The 20539-nt window shown below is 40.1% G+C and overlaps 1 protein-coding gene across 3 annotated transcripts in view; it reads right to left on the reverse strand.

Moving 5' to 3' along the window:
* LOC117231598 (serine/threonine-protein kinase 25) overlaps positions 1-20539 on the reverse strand; it is a 114223-nt gene that overhangs the window by 57755 nt on the left and 35929 nt on the right. For 2 of the 3 annotated variants that reach the window (XM_033490186.1, XM_033490185.1), the window contains exon 2: positions 6637-6896. The exons of the other annotated variant lie outside the window; for it this stretch is intronic. In XM_033490186.1, coding sequence (XP_033346077.1) covers positions 6637-6870 — 234 coding nt within the window. In that variant the 5' untranslated portion in view covers positions 6871-6896. The remainder of the gene's footprint in view (positions 1-6636; positions 6897-20539) is intronic. 3 annotated transcript variants of the gene reach the window in all.

Here is a 20539-nt window from a genome sequence, read left to right on the forward strand (position 1 = left end):
GTGCATATATTAGATAAGAAAAGTATGCTTTAAAAATTTGCCTTCTTCAAAATAATATTAATCTTCCAATAATCTTCGAATAATATTATATTAGAATATTGAGCAGTCTTCTAACTATATCGAAGCAAACTTCTTCGAAATAATATTAATCTCCCAACAATTTTCAAATAATATTATATTACAATATTAAACAGTCTTCTAACTATATTGAAGCGAACCATCTAACCAGCTATATCGAGCTTATGACAAAAAACAGTTATTTTAAAGCATCGTGTGGTCAACCGAGCCGTGCAGTAGAAACGGAGCGTCAACGACGAACACGAGAGCTTGGAAACTAAATACCGGTGCAGCGTCCCACAAATCTGCCGTTATTTCGAAACCACGTGGCAACAAAAAATAAACGTCAAACAGGGTTGCGTAAAAAATAACTTTATAAAGAGCGGTGCAGGCGAGAAGCGCAAAAAACATCGCGTTTATCCTAACTATGGTCGCTATTTGCCCGCTCGAAGCCAACAGGGGAAAAACTACGCGTACCACGAGCGAATGATTCGATCGTCGAGCCGAACATCGCTGAAATCTGGTCGACGCGGCGCGTTTTGCGAGGAACATCGGAATTTCCGCGGCGCATCCATCGTTTACGGAGCAACGATTCCACCGTTCGCTACCACCGACCTTTCTCATGCGGACGATTACACAACTCCTGACACTGGCACTTATCCCGTTACACGGTATCCTCTTTCCTTTCTCATTTCGTCGTCGCCACGCTCGTTCCTTCGCTTGTACTTAAGCGCCACCTTATACGGTGTAATTAAATTCTTCCTTCCAGCGATTACAAAGTCGGTCGATCGATCGTTCGTGTTCGCTACATCCAGGTTCCGTACGGGACACCAGGTACATTCCGATGATTCTCCACAAGAGAATCGTAATTGCACGGTACACCGGATCGTTCGACCCCCGAAGCACGGTCTTTTAGCAATTTTGCACCGTTATTATTGCAAATTGCAATCGTATCCTTCGCTTTTCAGAAACGCATCTCCACCAACAATTTTAATTTAATTTCTCATGAAGGAACGTGCTCCGTGTGGACGCGGTTTAACGTTCATCGATCGAACCTCTCTGGCTGGCAGGCTTTTAACGAAAACCCTTCGTTTAGCTGTCCCGCGTCGTTGAAACGCAAAAATTGCACGCCCTTTGTCTCAACCAGATCGATCGCGGGGTCGATCATAGGCTAAAATTGTCCGTATGCCGGCCGATTAAACATCGGTGGCAAAAGAAGAACGCGAATATGCATCAGGGACAGAGAGAAGTGGATTTTCCAACTGCCCAACTAGTTTCCCAATGCTTCGACGTGTTGCGCTCGATTCTATTCTGTTTGCGAAATCCTTCATTTCCCAGCAGTTAATGACCAAACGAATCAGAGGAGGAATTGGCATCGAAGAATTTCGGTAAACAACGGAGGGGCGTCAAAATCTGCCTCGAAATCGCTCGTCAAATATTCATCGTGCATCGATAATCGTTCTCGGTTCCCTCGCGTTCATTATGGTGTTTTCCTTTACCTCGTAATATTTCGATTTTCCGTTTATGAAAGCGGAACGGTTAATTTGCCGAGAATTAACGACATTTGCTGGGAGTTAAGTGGGTGGCCAGTGTAATCGTGTTGATTACGACCGAATTCTGTCCACTGATTGTCCAAGCACGTTCTAGGCAACGTAACCAACCAACGCTGTCAGCCGGGGTTGCTCCCGACACGAGAATACCCGTGTAACCCCCATGGAACGACGATGAGGGTGAATTTTCGGATAATAGGGACGTCTCGAGTGGTCGGCGTTAATTAAACGTATCAACGTTTTGATGTTCTTCGTATCTGTACTCGATCGAACTTCTAATAAGGGGAGTGTTAACAAATTTGAGGGAACTTTGTCGTAGATAAGTGAACAGGTGGAAAATGTTTTTCCCTTACTCTGCTTCTTTTTCGATATGTTTTAACCAGATCGCGCACGTTTGTGCAAATTTATATTTTTTATCAAGCGTATTGAAAACGTATTATTAACTAAAAATTGTCTCACCTACTAAACATTGAAAATAGTCTGCTGTAGCTTTTATATCCGATACGTTTTTTCATATTACTCGCGTTCTGTAAATTTTCGCAGTTGCAAATTTCTCGTACACGCATAAACATCCGCAGCCTGGTTATTAGTTGGATTTGTCAACGACTCAGTTTTCATCAACTTTACGTGTTACTAATATTCGTGTATCGTAATAAATCGGTTTGAGGTATTTGTTCCGTGTTAAGTGTCTTCTCTTTAATTACGTACGATTTTAGTTTATTGTTACTATTCGCTCTTTCTATTATTATCATTGTATTAGCACAATATATATTGTGCCATGTACCATCACGAACTTTCACTTTCTTCTCTCTGTTTCAATAGAACAACTTCGTACACCGTTGCAGACAAATTAATCATACGTCTAAAAGTTAAACTACGTACCAAATGTGTTCATAGCGAATGGTACACGTTCTTCTCTACACTGATAGAAGTAAAGAGAAAATATTCGATGTAATCGTGACGAGAATAAAAATAAAGAAGCATGCTGAAAATCGGATTCGACTGTTCCTGGAGCAATTTGCGTATCGACTAACTTCTAATCAGATGGAAGCTGAAGAACGCGAAAGGGTCGAGAGTTCGATACCTAGAAGGGTGTGTTTTAACGAAAAGAAGCGTTAATCCACTTCTCCTCGATCTATTTAACTGCCTTTGTTCTTCGCCACGCAGCAACACTTTTACCCTCGGTTGGACGCGTTTAATGTTCTCCCCTCTGTCGTACGCCTCTTCTTCCCGACACTTTCGATAGAGGAAATGCAATAAACAATCGCCACCCCTGCCACCTCTATTAAACCAGCAATTTCAACGTTAAAGAGAATATACGATTTACTTGGAAATCGGAGGGAATTTTATTGGCAAACGAGCGATGGGCCCTTTGTTTCTAACGTAGCGTGAAAACCTCGATCCGGATTCTATATCATTCGGACTGATTTATCGCGGAGATTTCGATCGCGATTGAAGGCTGCGAATGATACGGGTACGCGTCCCGCTGCATGATACATAGCTTCATCCAGTAGGCGATTTATAGCAATTCAAGGCAGTCATTTAACACGTTCGTTATAACGAGCGATCGAGTGCTTAATCCTGCAGCTTCATTACTGGCCGTGTTTACCAACGTTAACGAACAGATTTACTTTAACGCGTAAGGATAACCTGCGCGTGCGGTTCTTGATTATCTCGAAAATAAAGGTCTAATTGAGGAACTGCTCGTTCTCCGAGGCATAACAATCCATTATAATTAAAGCCCTTTTTCTTATTAGACGTAACGCGAGACTGGGACGTAGAGACAATGCGTAGAAAATTGTATAGGAGGATAACGCCGTACGATCTTTTCGACATACAAAGTGATCAACGTGTCTTGTTGCAAATTTCTCGATTTCACGATATACGTAACATGATTAACGTTATTTATTATAGTCTTTGGGAAACTTAACCGAATAGAAATATGTGAAAGCTATTGGAAAAAGAAATAGCTTGAAAGAAAGACCGGTGAAGTTACAGATGAGAAATAGTCCAATTTTATCCGAATCTTTCTTAACTTTCGCTACGACTTTTCTCAACAACCTAATGTAATTTTGATTACATAATTTGTTCGATGGATTAGAAAGTTAGGGACCTAGAGGTCTTCGGTATACGATTTTACACCGATAATTGCGTACCTTTCATCGATGTTCCTCTTTCAATTAAAGGTTTTAGAATAAACAATAAATCGCAGTTACCCATCGCAACCGTGCCGCGTGTGTTTCAAAGCACATCCTTTGGAATGCAAAGCCGCGTGGCGACAAGACACGGAGACTTCGGCGATGGACAGTTTAATCTAGTTGTTAATTTATAGCGTTTCGGGCGAGTCCTTTAACACGTTCGTTATCAGAGCCGAATAACACAAAGGACTTAATCTCGCCGGTTCATTTGCATGCAAACCTCTTGAAGCGGCGACCGGAACCGAGACGGAGCCCCGATAGATGCAATTAAGTTATTCGTAGTCCTCCACCCTTTCGTCGTCGAAAAATAAACCGACCGCCTGCCAGCAAACAGGATGCAAATCGTGCCACAGGGAAATTACTTGGTAGGGATGACAGAAGGACAGGGGAAAAAAAAAGAAAGAGAGGGGACGAGCTAGAGGGGAGAAGAAATATTCAAACACGCAGAGAGATGAAAAACAATCGAGCAAGTTTTAGAGTAAAAAGACATGCCTCTGCCGCGGAACGAATATCGATGGACCGTCTAGTCAATTCGCGGCAGAAATTGAAGCGAAATTGGATCGCGAATGAAGTAGCAGCACGTGATAGCCATTTTCTGATACCATTCTAGGAATATAGAGTATCGACGATCCTTCTACGTACAAGTATTTTAAAGGGGGAGAAAAAGAAAAATGCAAGAATAAGAAAGAAAAGAATTAAACGATTCGTCGAAGAAAGAGACGTCCAGACAGCCGTTCGCGCATTATCGGTCGAACATAAATCAACGATTCTAATGGAATCACAGGGTTGTTAAAGGCTGCGGTAAATGCACTACATTGTCGCGCAATCGCCGTTTCGCTCGTAAAAATCCTCCACACAGTCTGACAATCGGAGAGGTATACGTCCGAGCCAATGACCCATGCACGCTCGATAATTCCAGTGAAAACGATCGTCGCGGTTTATCTTTTTTTTCTTTCTTTCTTTTTTTAACGAAACAATAACGTTAACGTTGCTATACGGAACCGTGAAAATGATACGATTGACCTATCCATCTGGTTGTTCGACCAATGTTGACCCATTTCAATTTCAAACACGCGGAGAGGGTCGTGATTCTCGTCCATCTATTCGTCGATGTATCTAACCTGAATACACACGCGAAAATTGAAATTGGAACGTTGCGGCCCGTGCCAGCGAACCAGGCAAATGAAATTCATCGGGCTTGCTGCGAGAGATAACGCGCGTTAACACTTGGACCTTGGGAGAAACCAAGACGTAACGATATAAGAATAGTTGATAAGTTGTCCATGTTTTAATATCATGCTGCGTGTATGTAACGTATCTACGTTTGAATATTATAGCGATTTTCTTTTTTAATTTCAAGCGAGGGAAAGATACACGTTTGCCACGAAGATCAAATGAGAAGGTAATTTTGGAATCGTTAAAGTTTTCTTCTTGTTCAAATTCTGTTGCTAGTTATATGTTGGAATTAACACTGAGTTTACGAGGTCAAAAATTGTACATAAAAGTGTACATTCGTTGTTATTTCTTTTGTTAGTGCAACTGTAAATATGTAAATTTTTATACCAACAAAAATTGAGAAATCGATTAGTCAGATAATATGAGAAATTAGATAAGGTTAAATGAACAAAAGAAATAACAAGGAATGTACAATTTTAAACTAAAGTTTGGAACCGGTCGTTTAGCCGCGTCTGCTAAAGTTAGCGTTAAACGTAGCGTAATGTGAAATAAAAAGGAGAATCGGGAAGATCTGATAGAAAATAGTAGCGAAAAGGGAGGCTGGTGCATGGCGAACAAGATGAAAACGAAAAGATAAAATAAATTTAGAAGAGACGGTAACGACTGCGTGGCAAGGCGCCCAGCGCCTCTGTCAGCGAAATCGTCGCGCTTTCATGCGGTTTCTGCACCGACGAAGATAACTTCCCTTTGCATCGCAAACGCGATTTCCCATCGAGCGGAAAAATTTTTCTTTCCTCGACGACTTCAGCCATGCGAAGAGGAGCGTAGCAGCCTTTCTGGTCGGCGATTGATACAAATCTTTCTGAACGGTGCCAAAAAGAGACCGCGTTTTTCCCTGCAAACTTATATCTAAAGTGTCTCCTTTCTTGTTCTTTCGAAGAACGTTGCAAAAGGAAAAGGCAGGCGATTAGCGTGACGAAAGGTTGGCTAAAATCGCACGTAAATATGAACAAAATTTCGATGAAATTTTGTCGATTGGAATTACGTTTTGTAAGAAATAAGAAAATGTCTACCTTTTTCGAGCGATCGTGCAACAACTGCGATCATCGATGGAAAAGTTGGAGAATGTTAAGAGGAAAATCGTGTTTGCTACTCGAAACGTTCATAATCGATCGGACACGGCTGTAGACGTAACACAGTGAAAAATTCGTTTTACGTTCTCGATGTCGAATAATGGATTTTAACACGATTTCAAGTATTACCGGTTTCGATGCTGTTCCCCTCAGGTGCACGCTTTATCGTAACTGTTCGGCAAGATTACTGTCACTTCGATTAATCGAACAGGTTTCGTTTCATGCAGAAAGCAACAGGTGTATGCGCGAGATTTGTATATCAAACTATTTCGAACAAAACTCGTTCCCTGCTTTTACTGCCTAATGATCGCGCGGGATTGCACAACCGTCTCACGCGGTACCATATACACGGAATTGCAAAAGGAACTTGATAAAACAGAAAATGTGCAACGTTAACGCGTTTGTTCTCGCTAAATTGTGCAATTAATTTACCATTCGCGATGCATTTCGACACGACGAAAAATACCGAAATAACATACATCGTTGGCTACTTGGAAAATATTTTACATTTTCAAGACTTACCGCCCTCGTGTTGAGCGTCTCATTCAGATTGGTGACGTTATTGTTGATGTGGTTGTTGTTGATATTATTGGTCGTGCGGGTTGAATTGTTGTTGCTCGAATGATGATTCGAGTTGTTTCCATTGTTGTGCTTATTGTGCTTGTGCAACACCATAGCGACGAACATTTTGGCCTCCTTTCCCGACCGGTTGGTCGTCAAACGATTTATCGTCCTTTCAGCGATCCTCAATTTCATTCGTTGTCACGGTGCATTCGCGTAAACTGAAACACCGTGAGCGCCGATGCCGACTCGTCCTCAGGGATGCAAATGAACGACAGAGAAAAGTGGATAGATGAATATTACACGTCATCCTTCTTTCGTCGCTGTTATATGCAAACGTAATGATACAATTTTGCAAAATGCGCGTCTCTCTGGAACGCGATCGCGTCCATCTTTCGACGCAACGGGAATAATTTCTGGCTATCAATTTGAATGATTCTCGTTGGGACGGCCGCTCGATGGAAAATTAAATCTCCAGAAAAACGATATTTCTCGAGGGCTGGCTGTCCGCGAGGATAAATCGCGACTCACGCACGCCCAGCTCGTTAATCTCGCGCACGACAAATCCATGCATCGTCCAATTAACGCCCTAACTTATAGCTGGCACGAACAGAAGCGATTATCTCGCGAGATTCAACGCGGATCGGTCCCAGTCACCTACCATTCGCCTAGAATGTATAATCAGCTCGGACTACGTAGTAATGCCGTTGCATCCGAGTAAATTCTGGCGTTCATCATAACGCGCGAATCGTGTCCTGGCAACCTGCAATTCACGGGCTCCCCTTTTTATCGTATCCGTGTGAAATGAACGAGGTTGCTCGAGCCTCGACGTCGTTTTGCACGTGCGAGCACCGAGCACGTGAAGAACGCGACAGCCGACGGCTCGTATCGATTCGTTATAAATAGCCGTGTGCAATCGACTGCGGCCTCCTTCTTCCGCGACTTATCCCTTTCGAACTGCTTGAATATTTTCCTTGCCGAGAATCACCGACAATAGCATTTGCAGAATCGCTAGTTGGGTGCAATGGCGCGTAAAAAATCCGAAATTTCATTGATATTAGAACGCGATAGAGCTAAATCTCTATATTACACGATGTTCGAGCCATTCAGACGACGCATCTTGATCAACCCCGTAAGTTGAAAAGTTGCGCAAGATGCTACGAACACTGTTTTCCTAACTATTTTCATCTGGCAATGAATCAATTCTCGTCAAACTATACACTATGCGTTTCTGAGGAATTTAAACATACAAAATGTTCGACGCATCTTGATCAACCTCATAAGTTGAAAAGTTGCGCAAGATGCTACGAACACTGTTTTCCTAACTATTTTCATCTGGCAATGAATCAATTCTCGTTAAACTATACACTATGCGTTTCTGAGGAATTTAAACATACAAAATGTTCGAGCCACTCAGACGACGCATCTTAATCAACCCCACAAGTTGAAAAGTTGCGGAAGATGCTACGAACATTGTTTTCCTAACTATTTTCATCTGACAATGAATCAATTTTCGTCAAACTATACACTATGCGTTTCCGAGGAATTTAAACATACAAAAATGTGCCAAGATATTCAACGTCCAATATTTACCGATAGAATGGCTGGTTTCAAAATCTCATTAAAGTTGTACATTCTTTGTTGCTTCTTTCGTTCGTCTAACTTTATGTAAATTCTTATATTATCTGACTAGTCGATTTTTGTTAATTTTTGTTAATACAAGAGTTTACAATTTTCGATGAAATATTGAAACCGGTCATTTGACCAAGCCTGATGAACTTAGCATTAATTGTATTTATAAAGAGATGAATTTTCTCAAACGTTAACAATCTTATTAACACGTTTTGTACGAAACCATCGTATATACGTTACTTACGAAGAGATACGAATATTTTGGAAGATAAAACGATGTCGTCGCAGAGAATTACAATCGGCCGTCTTGTTCTGGCTGTTGTTAAAACAGCACGACGACAAATTACCGCTAAGCATTTGACTCGATTACTACCTTAGCAAACACCTGGCGTTCAAGATCATTTATTACCCGCGCTCCGGCTCTACTGGACCCTCCATATTTCATGCGGAATACCGCGATAACGGTTCAATTTTCCTTTTATCCTGACTGTGCTCGGCTTCGTCGGTGGCCCGGTGTTCGAACGGTTCCGTTTTGCGAATTACGCTCGCCGGAATTACGTAAGATACGCACATGGCAATCATCTTAACAGGTAACGCAACGGCGAATAGCGATAATTGGAGTTGGAGAGAGGTACGGGATCTGGGGCGACCCAATTTGATTACAAGGCAATGCTCTAGCCGCAATTATTACCTTGGGGCTAACCGCGTTAGATCGACTAGACAGGACTGCAACCTGCTGCTACATCGGCGTCCATCGAGCAATCGCTTCTCCGACTTGCAACAACTATTCCAATTAACAGTAAACACCATGGTATATCCGAGATCGTGCATTCCCACAGGAGAATGCAACAGTATTGCACAAATTGCACTCGTGTCAAGTTCATCGACGCTGGAACGTGTTTCGTTCTGTAGGAAGCTAAAGGCGATCGCGAATAACTGACGGTGTTCTATAGAGTGTCACAAAAGATGCGTGGAGCAGATTCGTAGAGTGATGTTTGGCTGACAAAGTTTAATCGTTAAAATCTGGGATACCCCACGTATAGCACGATGTTAGCGTTAACGTTGACGCTATAACGGTTGGTTTCGAGACTAGTCTGCTAGAGCGACTGTTTCTAGTTAATTAATAATAGAAACGTATGTTCACAAACGATCTTATAGAGACGACGCAATAGATTTGAATTTGAGACTAGATTTCTCAAGGAGAGATACATTTATCATTGAATCGATTATTGACTTATTAAAGAATAATAATTACGTACAATGTGAAAGGGTTAAAATTTTCTAAGAAAAAAAAACAGCTCCTATGTAATTCGTTAAAATACATACTCGTGATAAGAAATAGTTGTACCTCGCTATTAAACACCGTACGGTTTCGTTCGTGGCGTAGATAAATTTTCAGGAGTAGGAGCCACAGATATTTTCAACGTTCAGCGAAAATACTCTCCAGGCGAATAAAAAACCAATGATAAATGACTGTCTCCCGTTGGAATTCCGTCCATACGAAACCACGAACTTCCATTTTCACGTGATGTACGAGCACTTTCGTCGACTGGCGCGTACTTTCTTCCGCTCAATGGCTTCCGGTCGCTGGGATTTATTGATAATTGGAAAAGTTACTATCGGCGATCACGATGCACGCAGAATGCACGGTCCATTCCTAGCACGATCCTGTTTTATCCTCTTTCTTTCCAGAACGCTGCTGACCGGATATTTGTGCCGACAATTTGAAACCAGTTAATGAAGTTACCTCGTTCAACTTCCCTATCCCGTGATTCGACGGCTGTTCAAACGGAATCCCACTTTCAAAGTTGCCTCGCGAAACTTTGCAATTATCAAGATTTTAGACGTTTCAGTTTCGAGACAAACTATTTATTTTCTCACCATAAGGTACAGGTCCGAAGTGAATTCACGGAAGGAAAAGCAATCTGAAAGTTTGGTTAACGTTTGCTTCTTGCATCGGAATCGTTAAATTCGTCGCAATTTCTTGATACTGTGACAACATCATTGATGCCATGTTAGGGTCAAACCACGTATAACGTGTATATGCTAGTCCGCGACTCTTTGCGCATTTGTGAGAAATTGAAATGTACGAAAATAGCAAACAACTTTTCTTAGCTTCTATTCTATATTTTAGATCATTATCTCGTACGAAAGCAAAAGTCTAATCAGTTTTTTTTCTTTTATTTTATTATTTAATCTAATCTCGATTATCGCGTTTCATATGAAATCAGTAGCGTGAACAGAGTCATATCTGTAGATTTTCGGTAAATAAATGACAAATAATAATAATAATCGGCAAAGACTTCAACAAGCAACTGACCTTGCTTCGTAAAGATATCGAAATCACCTAATTAAATGTCCATAATACAGTGGCCGGGGAAAATAAAAACCGTATGGAAGAAAGTACATTAGGTCTGTCACTCGAGATTTAATTACATGTATCACCATCGATTACGAACATTTATCAATTACTTTCTGCGTCAGGTAAGATTTCAGCGTAAAATAGCCACTGATGTTTTGTCGTGAGACAATTTCGAAGAGAGAAGACAGCTCACTTCTCGAAGCTTTTTCTTAAGCAAACCTTGGCAAACATTGGCGGTGTAATTATTGGACGACCAAAAACTGCAGTCTCGAGCAGGGGATCTGATCGTTTTACGAGGGTTTTACGTAGCCGTGAGCCACGAAACTGGTTCGTCGTGGCCGCTCTGTAACGCGAAAGCTTGACTGTCGCGAGTTAATTTCGCGTTAGTTCTCGGTCCTCGAAAACAACGAGCACCGTGACCCGGCTGTCCTGTAAATCTCGTGTTTTATGGTGTCCCGTAAATTATCGCGGCGAATTCACGAAACGCATTAAGAGCCCCGGCGGAAAGGCCGCGCGATAATTATTTCGCGTACGCGATTACGAACAATGTAATAAATAACGATATATACGAAGAAGTATTTTCGCGCGAAGCAGTTTCGTGAATCACGATCTGCACGCAAGTCTGACCACGAACGGTCCGATTCTCCTGCTATGCGCTCAGCGTACGTATGTACGTCTGGTTCGCGTACCGCGAATTATTCTTCCTCCATCGCGTGTCCTTTATTGCTGCTCGTTAACTATAACATTCGCCATTCGCTCATGCATTCTATAGTAATTCCTCCTGCATTTTGAAACGTATAGAACCATTTAAATACATTACCGATCGTCCGTTTCTCGACATTTCTAAATTGCTCTAAATATAATCGAACTCGGTGTAACGCGATTAAGATATCGCTAACGCTCTTGTATAACGCAGTTTGCAAAATAACGATAAGATTAGAATGCTTCTTAAAGGAATAATATTAAACAAAAAATGCAAATAAAGAAGATACGAATTCAGCGAAGCGAAAGAAAGTTTAACCGACGAAGAAATCGTAGTAGCAGCCAAGGAGCGATATCGATGGAACTTCATTTTAAGCGAGTCTGAAATACACGCTTCCAGAATTTTCGAACCGAATAAAACCATTCTAACAAGTTACAAATATTTTGTCTTTGTTACTTTTAAGAACGAACAGAAAAGAGTCGAGATAAATTCTGGGTCCGAGGAGTGTTGCGAGCCGAAGAATTAGACGACAGAAATGTTGGACAAGGATTTGAATCTGAATGTGGTTTCTATTCAAACTTTTCGGATCCTTCTTCTCGAACTCTCATACTTGGTGGTAAGATCCCTCTCTCTCTCTCTCTCTCTATTACTTTCTGCTAAAGTTGATTTCAATTGGTAAAACGGTGCACAAAAGTCTGCCCGAGGGAACAGGATACGCCGCTCTCTAAAATAAACTCGAGTAAGCCGCCGGTCGCAAGGACAACTGCATAGAACCTACTCGCGACAGATATTCCTACGTAGAGACTTCCTCTCTTTCTCTGTCTCTCCTCGAGCTTCCTTTCTGCAGCTACGCAGATTCACGCAGAACAATCCGTTGCAGAATTTCGCAAAATGTTCACTCGGATGTGAACCGTTTCCCCAGTAAATTTCGAGAATGACGTTTCACGATTCGTAGAGTATGTGGATGACATAGCTCTCGCGGTTAGATACGTTAACTTCATAAAAGAAGGGACTTTTTCGTGGAAAAGTATCAGAGTTTCTCGTAAATAAACCGCGCACGTTTATGCAAGCTCGTGTGTCTGTTAATGGAATTAACTCTTTGCCTTGAAATTTTGTAATATCACCGTTTGAATAAATGAAATTTCATATCAGCAAAGTAATTAATTCCCCGTTGCGGGCAAACTAATTTTCGCTTTTCTATCGATACGAACGTAAGACAAATTTTTCAAAGATTCAGAAGTCAACCTATTAAGTTAGCGATTCGAACCTAAGAATCTCGTACAAACTCTATAGACATATTTTATATTATAATTTTCATATCTCCTACGAATTGATAACAAACTTTAATTAGAAAGCGTAACTGCGTTTCGACGTTATCCTCGATAAGATTGATTAGTTTCGCGCTTTATCAGCGTCTCCTTATTAACTCGGAACGAAAGTGCGAAAGTTTCCACTTTGTCGTTAAACTATTTATCTGGTTGGCAACTAAGTGATTGCGGATTTTATCAATACCACCTAACGACAAAGTCCGCAATCACTTAGTTGCCAACCCAATATATACGAACCAGCCGATCCGTCGTTCCTATCGTTTCTTTCGTAGCGGTCCACTGATTTCATTCTATATTTCAGTATGATGTAGCGTCGTATCGTTTACAGAAGTTTCCACGAGTTACTGTGTTCGTAACATGACACGTTCGGAGGAAGACACCAGCAGCTCGTGCGAGAATATTGCAAGCCACGGGGTTCAAGTGTGTATCGGGATCAAGGGAATGGAAATATTGGTTCGGAGACTTCTATTCTTTTTACGATATGTTTGAAGACAAATGGGAATATTGCGTAAGAGTATCGAGGATTTGCTGCCGATTGCATTTGGCAGCAAGGGGTTATTGGATCGGTACGTCGAAGATTGCATTCGTTTCTTGATTTTCTTTGAAAAACGAAGAAACGTTATGTTGCTTTTATACAAATACGTAGAATACGATTTACTGAAGGTTAGGATGGAACAAAAGAATCGAAATTGCACGACTGCTTTCAAACAGGCTAAAAGTTCCATCATATGGAAAACAGTTGCAATATTCAAAAGCTGTCGCTGAAAAAACTCGATGAAAATCGATTATTTTACATTTGCATTATTTTGTGATTGAATGCAGTCGCGTAACACGAAAATGTAAACAATCGGCTTTAGCTGGCAGTTGTGCTCGTGCACCGGAGAGTTCTCTTTCTCGTCGACCTTGGACCCTACAGCCTTGAAATGGATCCTACCGGAGAGCGGATTTGCTTGAAACTCTTTTTCTGGAAACGAAATGGAAACGACGGAAGCGCAAGAGGAAGCCGGATATAGACTAAATAAAATAGTGGCTCGATAAAAGAGGCGACTTATTCCGGTCAGGTACTCGATACTCTACAGAAATTTTACATAGCCGACCGAGGTTGTCCAAACATCGACAAGTCTCATGTAATGCTAATGACGGCGAGTAGAATGGGCAAAAATAACAGGACCAACCTGACGTGTTCCCAACTGGTAAGAATTCATCGTAACTTTACAACGAAGTTTGCACGACGCTCCATCGCGCAAGGAGTAATTTATTCTTTGTTTAAAAAAACAATTGACAGAGTCTCCAATTAATAGTAAATCTAAAGATTCACAAATGCACGTGATATATAAAAATATATAAAATATCCACAGCAAAGTGCACATTACTATATATATATATAGTAAGTGGATCAAACCTCTATTTGTATCTCTATTATCAAATCTCTACTTGGATTTCTTTATTTGTAAATAAATTGTTCATCTGCGTAAATATCTGCAGTTTACTAATCGCAGATAAGATACGAAGATTGCTTAAATCGCTGAATTATCCGGAAAAATCCGGGAAACCCGAGGAATCCGAGAATTCTCGTGGAAGAAAGTTAGGAACAAACAATCCGTAACAATACGCAAAACGAATTGTCTCAAAGCGAATTCCGCGAGCCAGTGGTCGGTCCATTTGTTTCTTTTTTATTCTTTGAGCCCAACGTGGAAAAAGCAGCTGAAAGAAGAACAGAAGCAAGCGGCCAGTAGAAGAGACAAAGAAGTACGCGGGCAGAAGCGAACTAGAACTCTAAGTTCTCGTCAACGGCGCATTGTCTTGATGCACATCGTGGTTCATATTCCACCTGCTACGCTCTCGGAACGCGCATCCAGTGTTACGTGTCCATTTACATAAGCCAACCTATGCCTGAGTTTCTGCGCTGATATATGTGAGTGTGTGGCTGACATGTATGCACCGACATGTGCAAGCGCCGATACGGATGAGTGTCGCGTGTATCTCCACAGCCATCGTTCCATATACGATGACTACCTTTGTCAACCTGACCAACGAGTGAACAAAAAAAAAAAAATAAAAGAAAGAGAATCACAAAGAGAAAGGAATAATGTGGAGTCGAACATGGTCGGCTCACGATTCATCGTGAAGGAGGCAATATCTCGCGTTATTGAGCAACCTCGATGAAACAACCATCGACTAAGGACAGGATAGACGTGGCATTAAATGGGACTTCCTGCTTCGCGTTCTAAAATATCGGCCTCGAAAAAAATCGGAATGTTTGTCGTGCCTTTTACAATCTATAACGTCACGTCGCCACGATTGTAATTATGTTAAACTGTAGTTGTATGGCTCGTTAGAAACGCGGTCGGTTTATTCAAACAAAGCTTTAGTTAGCGCTCGATTAAATGAACTTGATCGAATTCGTTTGTCTGAACGTGAAATATCATTATACGTACAAGAAAGCGTAAGTACATAGTAAGGATAATAAGCATTTTGTCGAGAGACAGGTTCGAATAAACGGAAATCTGCTGTACATTAAATACGAATTACGTTGTTAAATAAAACAATGCAAGTAATTAAATCAATAATTGTATATCTTATACTAGAAAGTAAAGCAGAATTGTCTGCGTGATATTAGATCTATATATTTAAGAATTAATTGTTGGACAACGGTATAGGCTTAGAATAATATTATAAAATATTGTGACGAAACGTGAAAATTACAATTCTAGTAAAAAAAAAAATGACTATTTTGATAGCGTGTAATGCTTTCTGAAATATCGTAGAGGGACAGAATCGTATGCTTCGTTGCGATTATAGAATAGAACCCTGTTCTATATTTTATTTATAATTTCATACAAAAGACTTCAGTTCTAATTCAAACCATTACTATACCGAATCGATAACGTCGCGTGCCACACGAAAATAGTATGGGGAGGTCAGGTGAGCCCCAAAACGCGAGACTCGAAAAAGCATTGAATGTCACGTTTACTGTTGTATCTCATCTGTGGTGAAACTACTTTCAGAATAATTGAAGCTAGTTTGTGAATCGATGCTCGAAACACTGGCTTCTTTCTACCTGGTAATCAAATATTCCAAATGTTTTCAATTTCTCTTCGCTTCGATCTGAAACAACGCTGCAATGCTTCCTAAAAGTATTTAAACACTTCCATTGAAAACTTTCATGTATTATATATTATACGTGTGTTGTATGAAACCTTTCAAAATTCCATTAGCGCTCTAATTAGGTTGGTCCGTCATGATCATATCGGTAAAGTTTGAAGCGAATTTTGAAACGTATATAAGAGCTATAAAACATTCGCTGCTGATGTATACTGACTACAACAATTTCCCATACAACGTGCATAATGACTTTAAAGATGAAATTACTGCTAATAGAAGATTCCAAGTAAATGTTGTGGTTTAATATAACGAACAATTCGTTTAATTCGTTCCCATACTTTGACGATCTCTACGGAGGTATGCTCACGATGATGAATATTCTGTAACTTGTATATACACTTTCTAATGTGTTACCAATTTTACCAATATAATCGAGAACAGTCGATCGTTACGGTTGTAACAAGACATGTATCTTAAAATAATTCTAATCCAGATTGGCAACAGTGTTATAATTCGATGTTACAAGCTACTTCTGCTTTGAAGTTGTCCTTAGATCCTGTTGATATGTTTACAGAACGCTCGTTGTTACAGCGTTTCGTATGACGCACGTAATATGTATAACATATATTCGTAACACGATGAACTATCGTACGTTTCATTGTTTTTCTTTTAATAGCTTCTATGGATGATTCTCTAACCACGAATATATCCAATTAATCGTATTACAAGGGGTATCGCAATATCGTTGTTTAATATCTATAGCCGACAAGACGTTACCCGATCGATTACATAATGAGGTCAATTACGGAGCACTTTACGATGATAGCTGTACACCTCGCGAATACCTGCAGATCCGATAGCGATATTTCATCGGTGAAAAAGTTCGCGTGCAGGCCACCTGCTTCTCTGCATGATCGAGTTGCACAATCGCCGCAACGTTAATTTCAATTAATAGCACGGGATAATTGATTTGCAAGCTAACCGCAAACGTTCCACCACTTAAATCGTACAAAGGGATTTGGAAATGGAACCGGTCGAAATATCAAGGCAAAAGAATTATCGTCTTTGTTTCGGTTATGACCGATTTAGCACAACTAATAATCTATCCTATGCTTGATTAACTCGAATAATCTACAGTTCTATTGGCGTACAATCATCCGGTATAGCAAGAAATCGATTTGCTCGATTGAAATTCAAATACAGTAACTCTGATCTAATACAGCCACTTGCGTTCAATACGTGATTTAAATAAAGACGTGTGTTTTCACGATGAATTCATGTTTCCGTCGTGAAAGATGTTTTAGTGTTTAGGAGTTTGTAACGTTCGATAACTCGTAAATTCTCGTCCGATAACAAACTATTTGGCTTGTAATAAGTTCGCACAGTATTGGAAGCGAATTCAGTTATTTTAGTAATTTTTGTTAGTTTATTATTATTACATTTTAGTAATTGATTTAAGAGGCAATATTTTCATAGAAATATGGAATTCCATAAACATCCATAGTCCAATTCTGACAAAAACCGTGCTACTAACCACTGTAATCGTTATCAAAGTTATTCAGATGACATAATTCAAACTGAATAATATAAATTTATCGTCACTCCGCTGCATTTCCTGTGCTATGTCGATGAACATGTGGTGCGCGTTCATGTGCCGGACACATGACACACGATGGTCTCGATTTGACAACGCGCGATTCCACGAACTGACTTGCATCCCAAGTACGCATTAAACGATCCACACAGAGTATGTGTGGCTAGTGTTTGTAAATTGTAGATTTTACGGGCTAGGAAGCTGCAAGCGATGCAATTTCTCTGGATCGAGGTAGTTAATGAATCTCGGGTGGATCAGAAGCGCTTCGTTTGATCGAGTTTTTCCCGACTTCGTGTATATCGAATTTCGCGCAATCTCCTGTCAAAGTGGCTCGGAAAATCGCGTTCAAATAGACAATTTTCTAGCTTCTCAGCAACACACGCGGGCCTCGGGTATTACGCTTGATTCCCTCGTCAAATTCGATTAACTCGAACGACTAACGGAAACGGCCACGCGACCGTTTTACGGGCGGTCAAAATGTTCTGCTTCCCTAAAACGATTCTACGTACCTTACGCGTACCAAGTATCGACATTCCAATGCATAAAGGTTTCATAAGTTTCGCCATAAGAAAAAATGAAACCGGTTCAGAACAAAAGGTGATTCTGATCGGAAGAATGGCCATGCTGGACTTTAAACACAGATTTAAAGAGAACCGCGTTTTAATAAATAGAATAGGGATAATACTGGCATAAATTCGAGGAGCGAAGCAATGCATCCAGCTCGATATTAACGTGGCCATCGGTAAAAACAATGCACAATGTCGTTTAGCGAGCATGATTGCGAATGGCGAGGGAGAATTCCCTGCCGTTACACGGTACCAGTCTTTATGCGGTCGGATTACATGACACAGACCAGGCACATTGTGCTTTCAAACATGCCACTGTGAACACGGCCTAATGGAACGTCCGAGATTAACGAGAGCCGCCATGGCCAACGAATCACGTCGGTTTCGTTAATCCCCTGACTGAATCGATGTTCTCCTAATGATTTATCGTCGATGATAACAATACGTCGTTCGGCCGGCCAAAAACAAAGGCACTTTAAAATAATTGATTTTTCGAGAATTCCATTTTAATTGCGCGACACAGGAACGAATCAACGGCCCTTTGTTCCAAGTTTTGTCGTAGGATACGCTTCGTTTGCGAAACAAGTGTACGAGTATTCGGGACATTTGACTCGTATCGCGTAATGATTTGCCAACAACTTTTTTAACGATATTAAAAAGTTGATAAATCTCAAGTTATTGCGTTTTGTATTATATTATCAATGCTATGTAAGAGTACTGATCAATACTGACAATTTCGAACTCGTGAATTACAAAATTTCGTTAATATTATCGTTGGAATTAATAATATTAATAATATATTAATAAATCGTTGGAAAAGTTTCTTTCGTTTTATAAGGAAATAATGAATGCACAATATTTTTCGGTTTATATTATTTTATCGAATTACATTACAAAATTACAAAATAGCGAACACAACATTCGACAGATTAGGTTTCATGTTTGTATAAAGATGCATCGTTGTAAAAGACGTGTCTGTAAAAGAAAGACACTTTTCAGACAACATAATGTAATAGCGAATTCTCTAGATCTCTTTAAATGTGAAGAAGTATTAATTTTGTCTTGTTCGAATAGCTTCTACGAAGTTGAAGAATACGTGCAATAACTAGAAAGTGTTCAAATGTTTGCACACGGTGGCATAAGTGGTTGGCGAATCGATATTCATCGTCGCGTTTTCGAGGAACGTGCATCACGTGCATCCCACGCCAAGACAAATCTTCTTTTCCTATTTAGCGATGTCTAAAGATCGTTCGACGAGTTACGCGGCAAATCCCATCGCGTGACGATTTCGGTGCCTCGTGTCTGAGCTCTGTGCCAACTTGTGCTCGGCAATTTGTATTATTAGAATCATCGTTTGATTCGTTTCAACCGATCGATTGCTAAACCAATTTAAACTGTTACCAGATGTTCGACAGAAACAATAATTTCTATCGGTTTGATATAAAATACTGCGCCAATGTCTTAGACCCTCTATTAAACAGAATTCTCTCGTTTTCACGAAGGAAGATACAAATACTTGACCTTATTTTTAATCATTCATTGTTCATTAAAATTTCTATAATTTTACAAGGTTTGTTAAATGTTTATATTATTTTTCTTGTTTATCGATATATAGGACGAACGAATAAAAGTACCGAAGCATGTGAAATAATTCGACGTTTATCAACTTCGTCAAAAATTGTTTCAAGTGAAATTTACTGTGCTTAAGGAACCTGATCAGATGAGTACATTTTTACGTTACTTTACATTTTACAGCAAAGAACAACGCGAAGCGATATTCTTACGTTTACGTTATCTTTATCCTTCATACGTTAAGTTTGACAAGTTCTAGTTAAAATATCTCCTACGAATCTAATGGTTCTTCGTTATAAACAGGTTAGTACTTATTTTTTGTAGAGAATGTCCAGCTGAATGGACCAATGTTATACAAAATTCACAAAACCGTTTAAAAAACACAAGACCACTTTTACATTAAAAAAAAAAAAAAAAAAGATATTGGAAAATTAAGACGCACTCGTCTGACCAGGCTTCCCAAATACAATAAATTTCACTGCAAATATTTTTCGATAAGGTGAATAAATGACGAGTTATTTCAGGTGGTAGTTTTCACTGATTCACCCTACACGTAATTTAAATATACAAAATATAACTCGCACGTTTTATTTTATTTCCGCTGTTATGCTATAACTATACCTCGATCTATCTACGCAACAGATACGTTATTTTCGTACACATTTGCAGGAGAAACAGCAAGTTAATAAAAAGTTAAAAATCACTGTTCGTAGATGAGCGAAAGCTTTTGGTGGGTTTCAAATTGCCATGTTGCGAACCAGATAAATTGATTCGCCATGGTAAAAGAACGAGATACCGGACAGTTCGCTCGCGACTTTTTATAAAGCGAAGAACAAACGGGCGGATAACGATGTGGCTGGAATATCGCGGTAAACGAAGGGGAAACGGGTCGACGCGCGGATTATACGGTGGATTTAGCGTTCGTCTGGACGGCCCTTAATCGATGCAGTTTCGAGACGAGCGACAAGTCTAAATGAATCTGTCTCCCGCAAACAATACGTT

The sequence above is a fragment of the Bombus vosnesenskii genome, unplaced genomic scaffold, assembly GCF_011952255.1.
Source record: "Bombus vosnesenskii isolate JDL3184/JDL3185 unplaced genomic scaffold, Bvos_JDL3184-5_v1.1 scf7180000013273, whole genome shotgun sequence".
Classification (NCBI taxonomy): Eukaryota; Metazoa; Arthropoda; class Insecta; order Hymenoptera; family Apidae; genus Bombus; species Bombus vosnesenskii.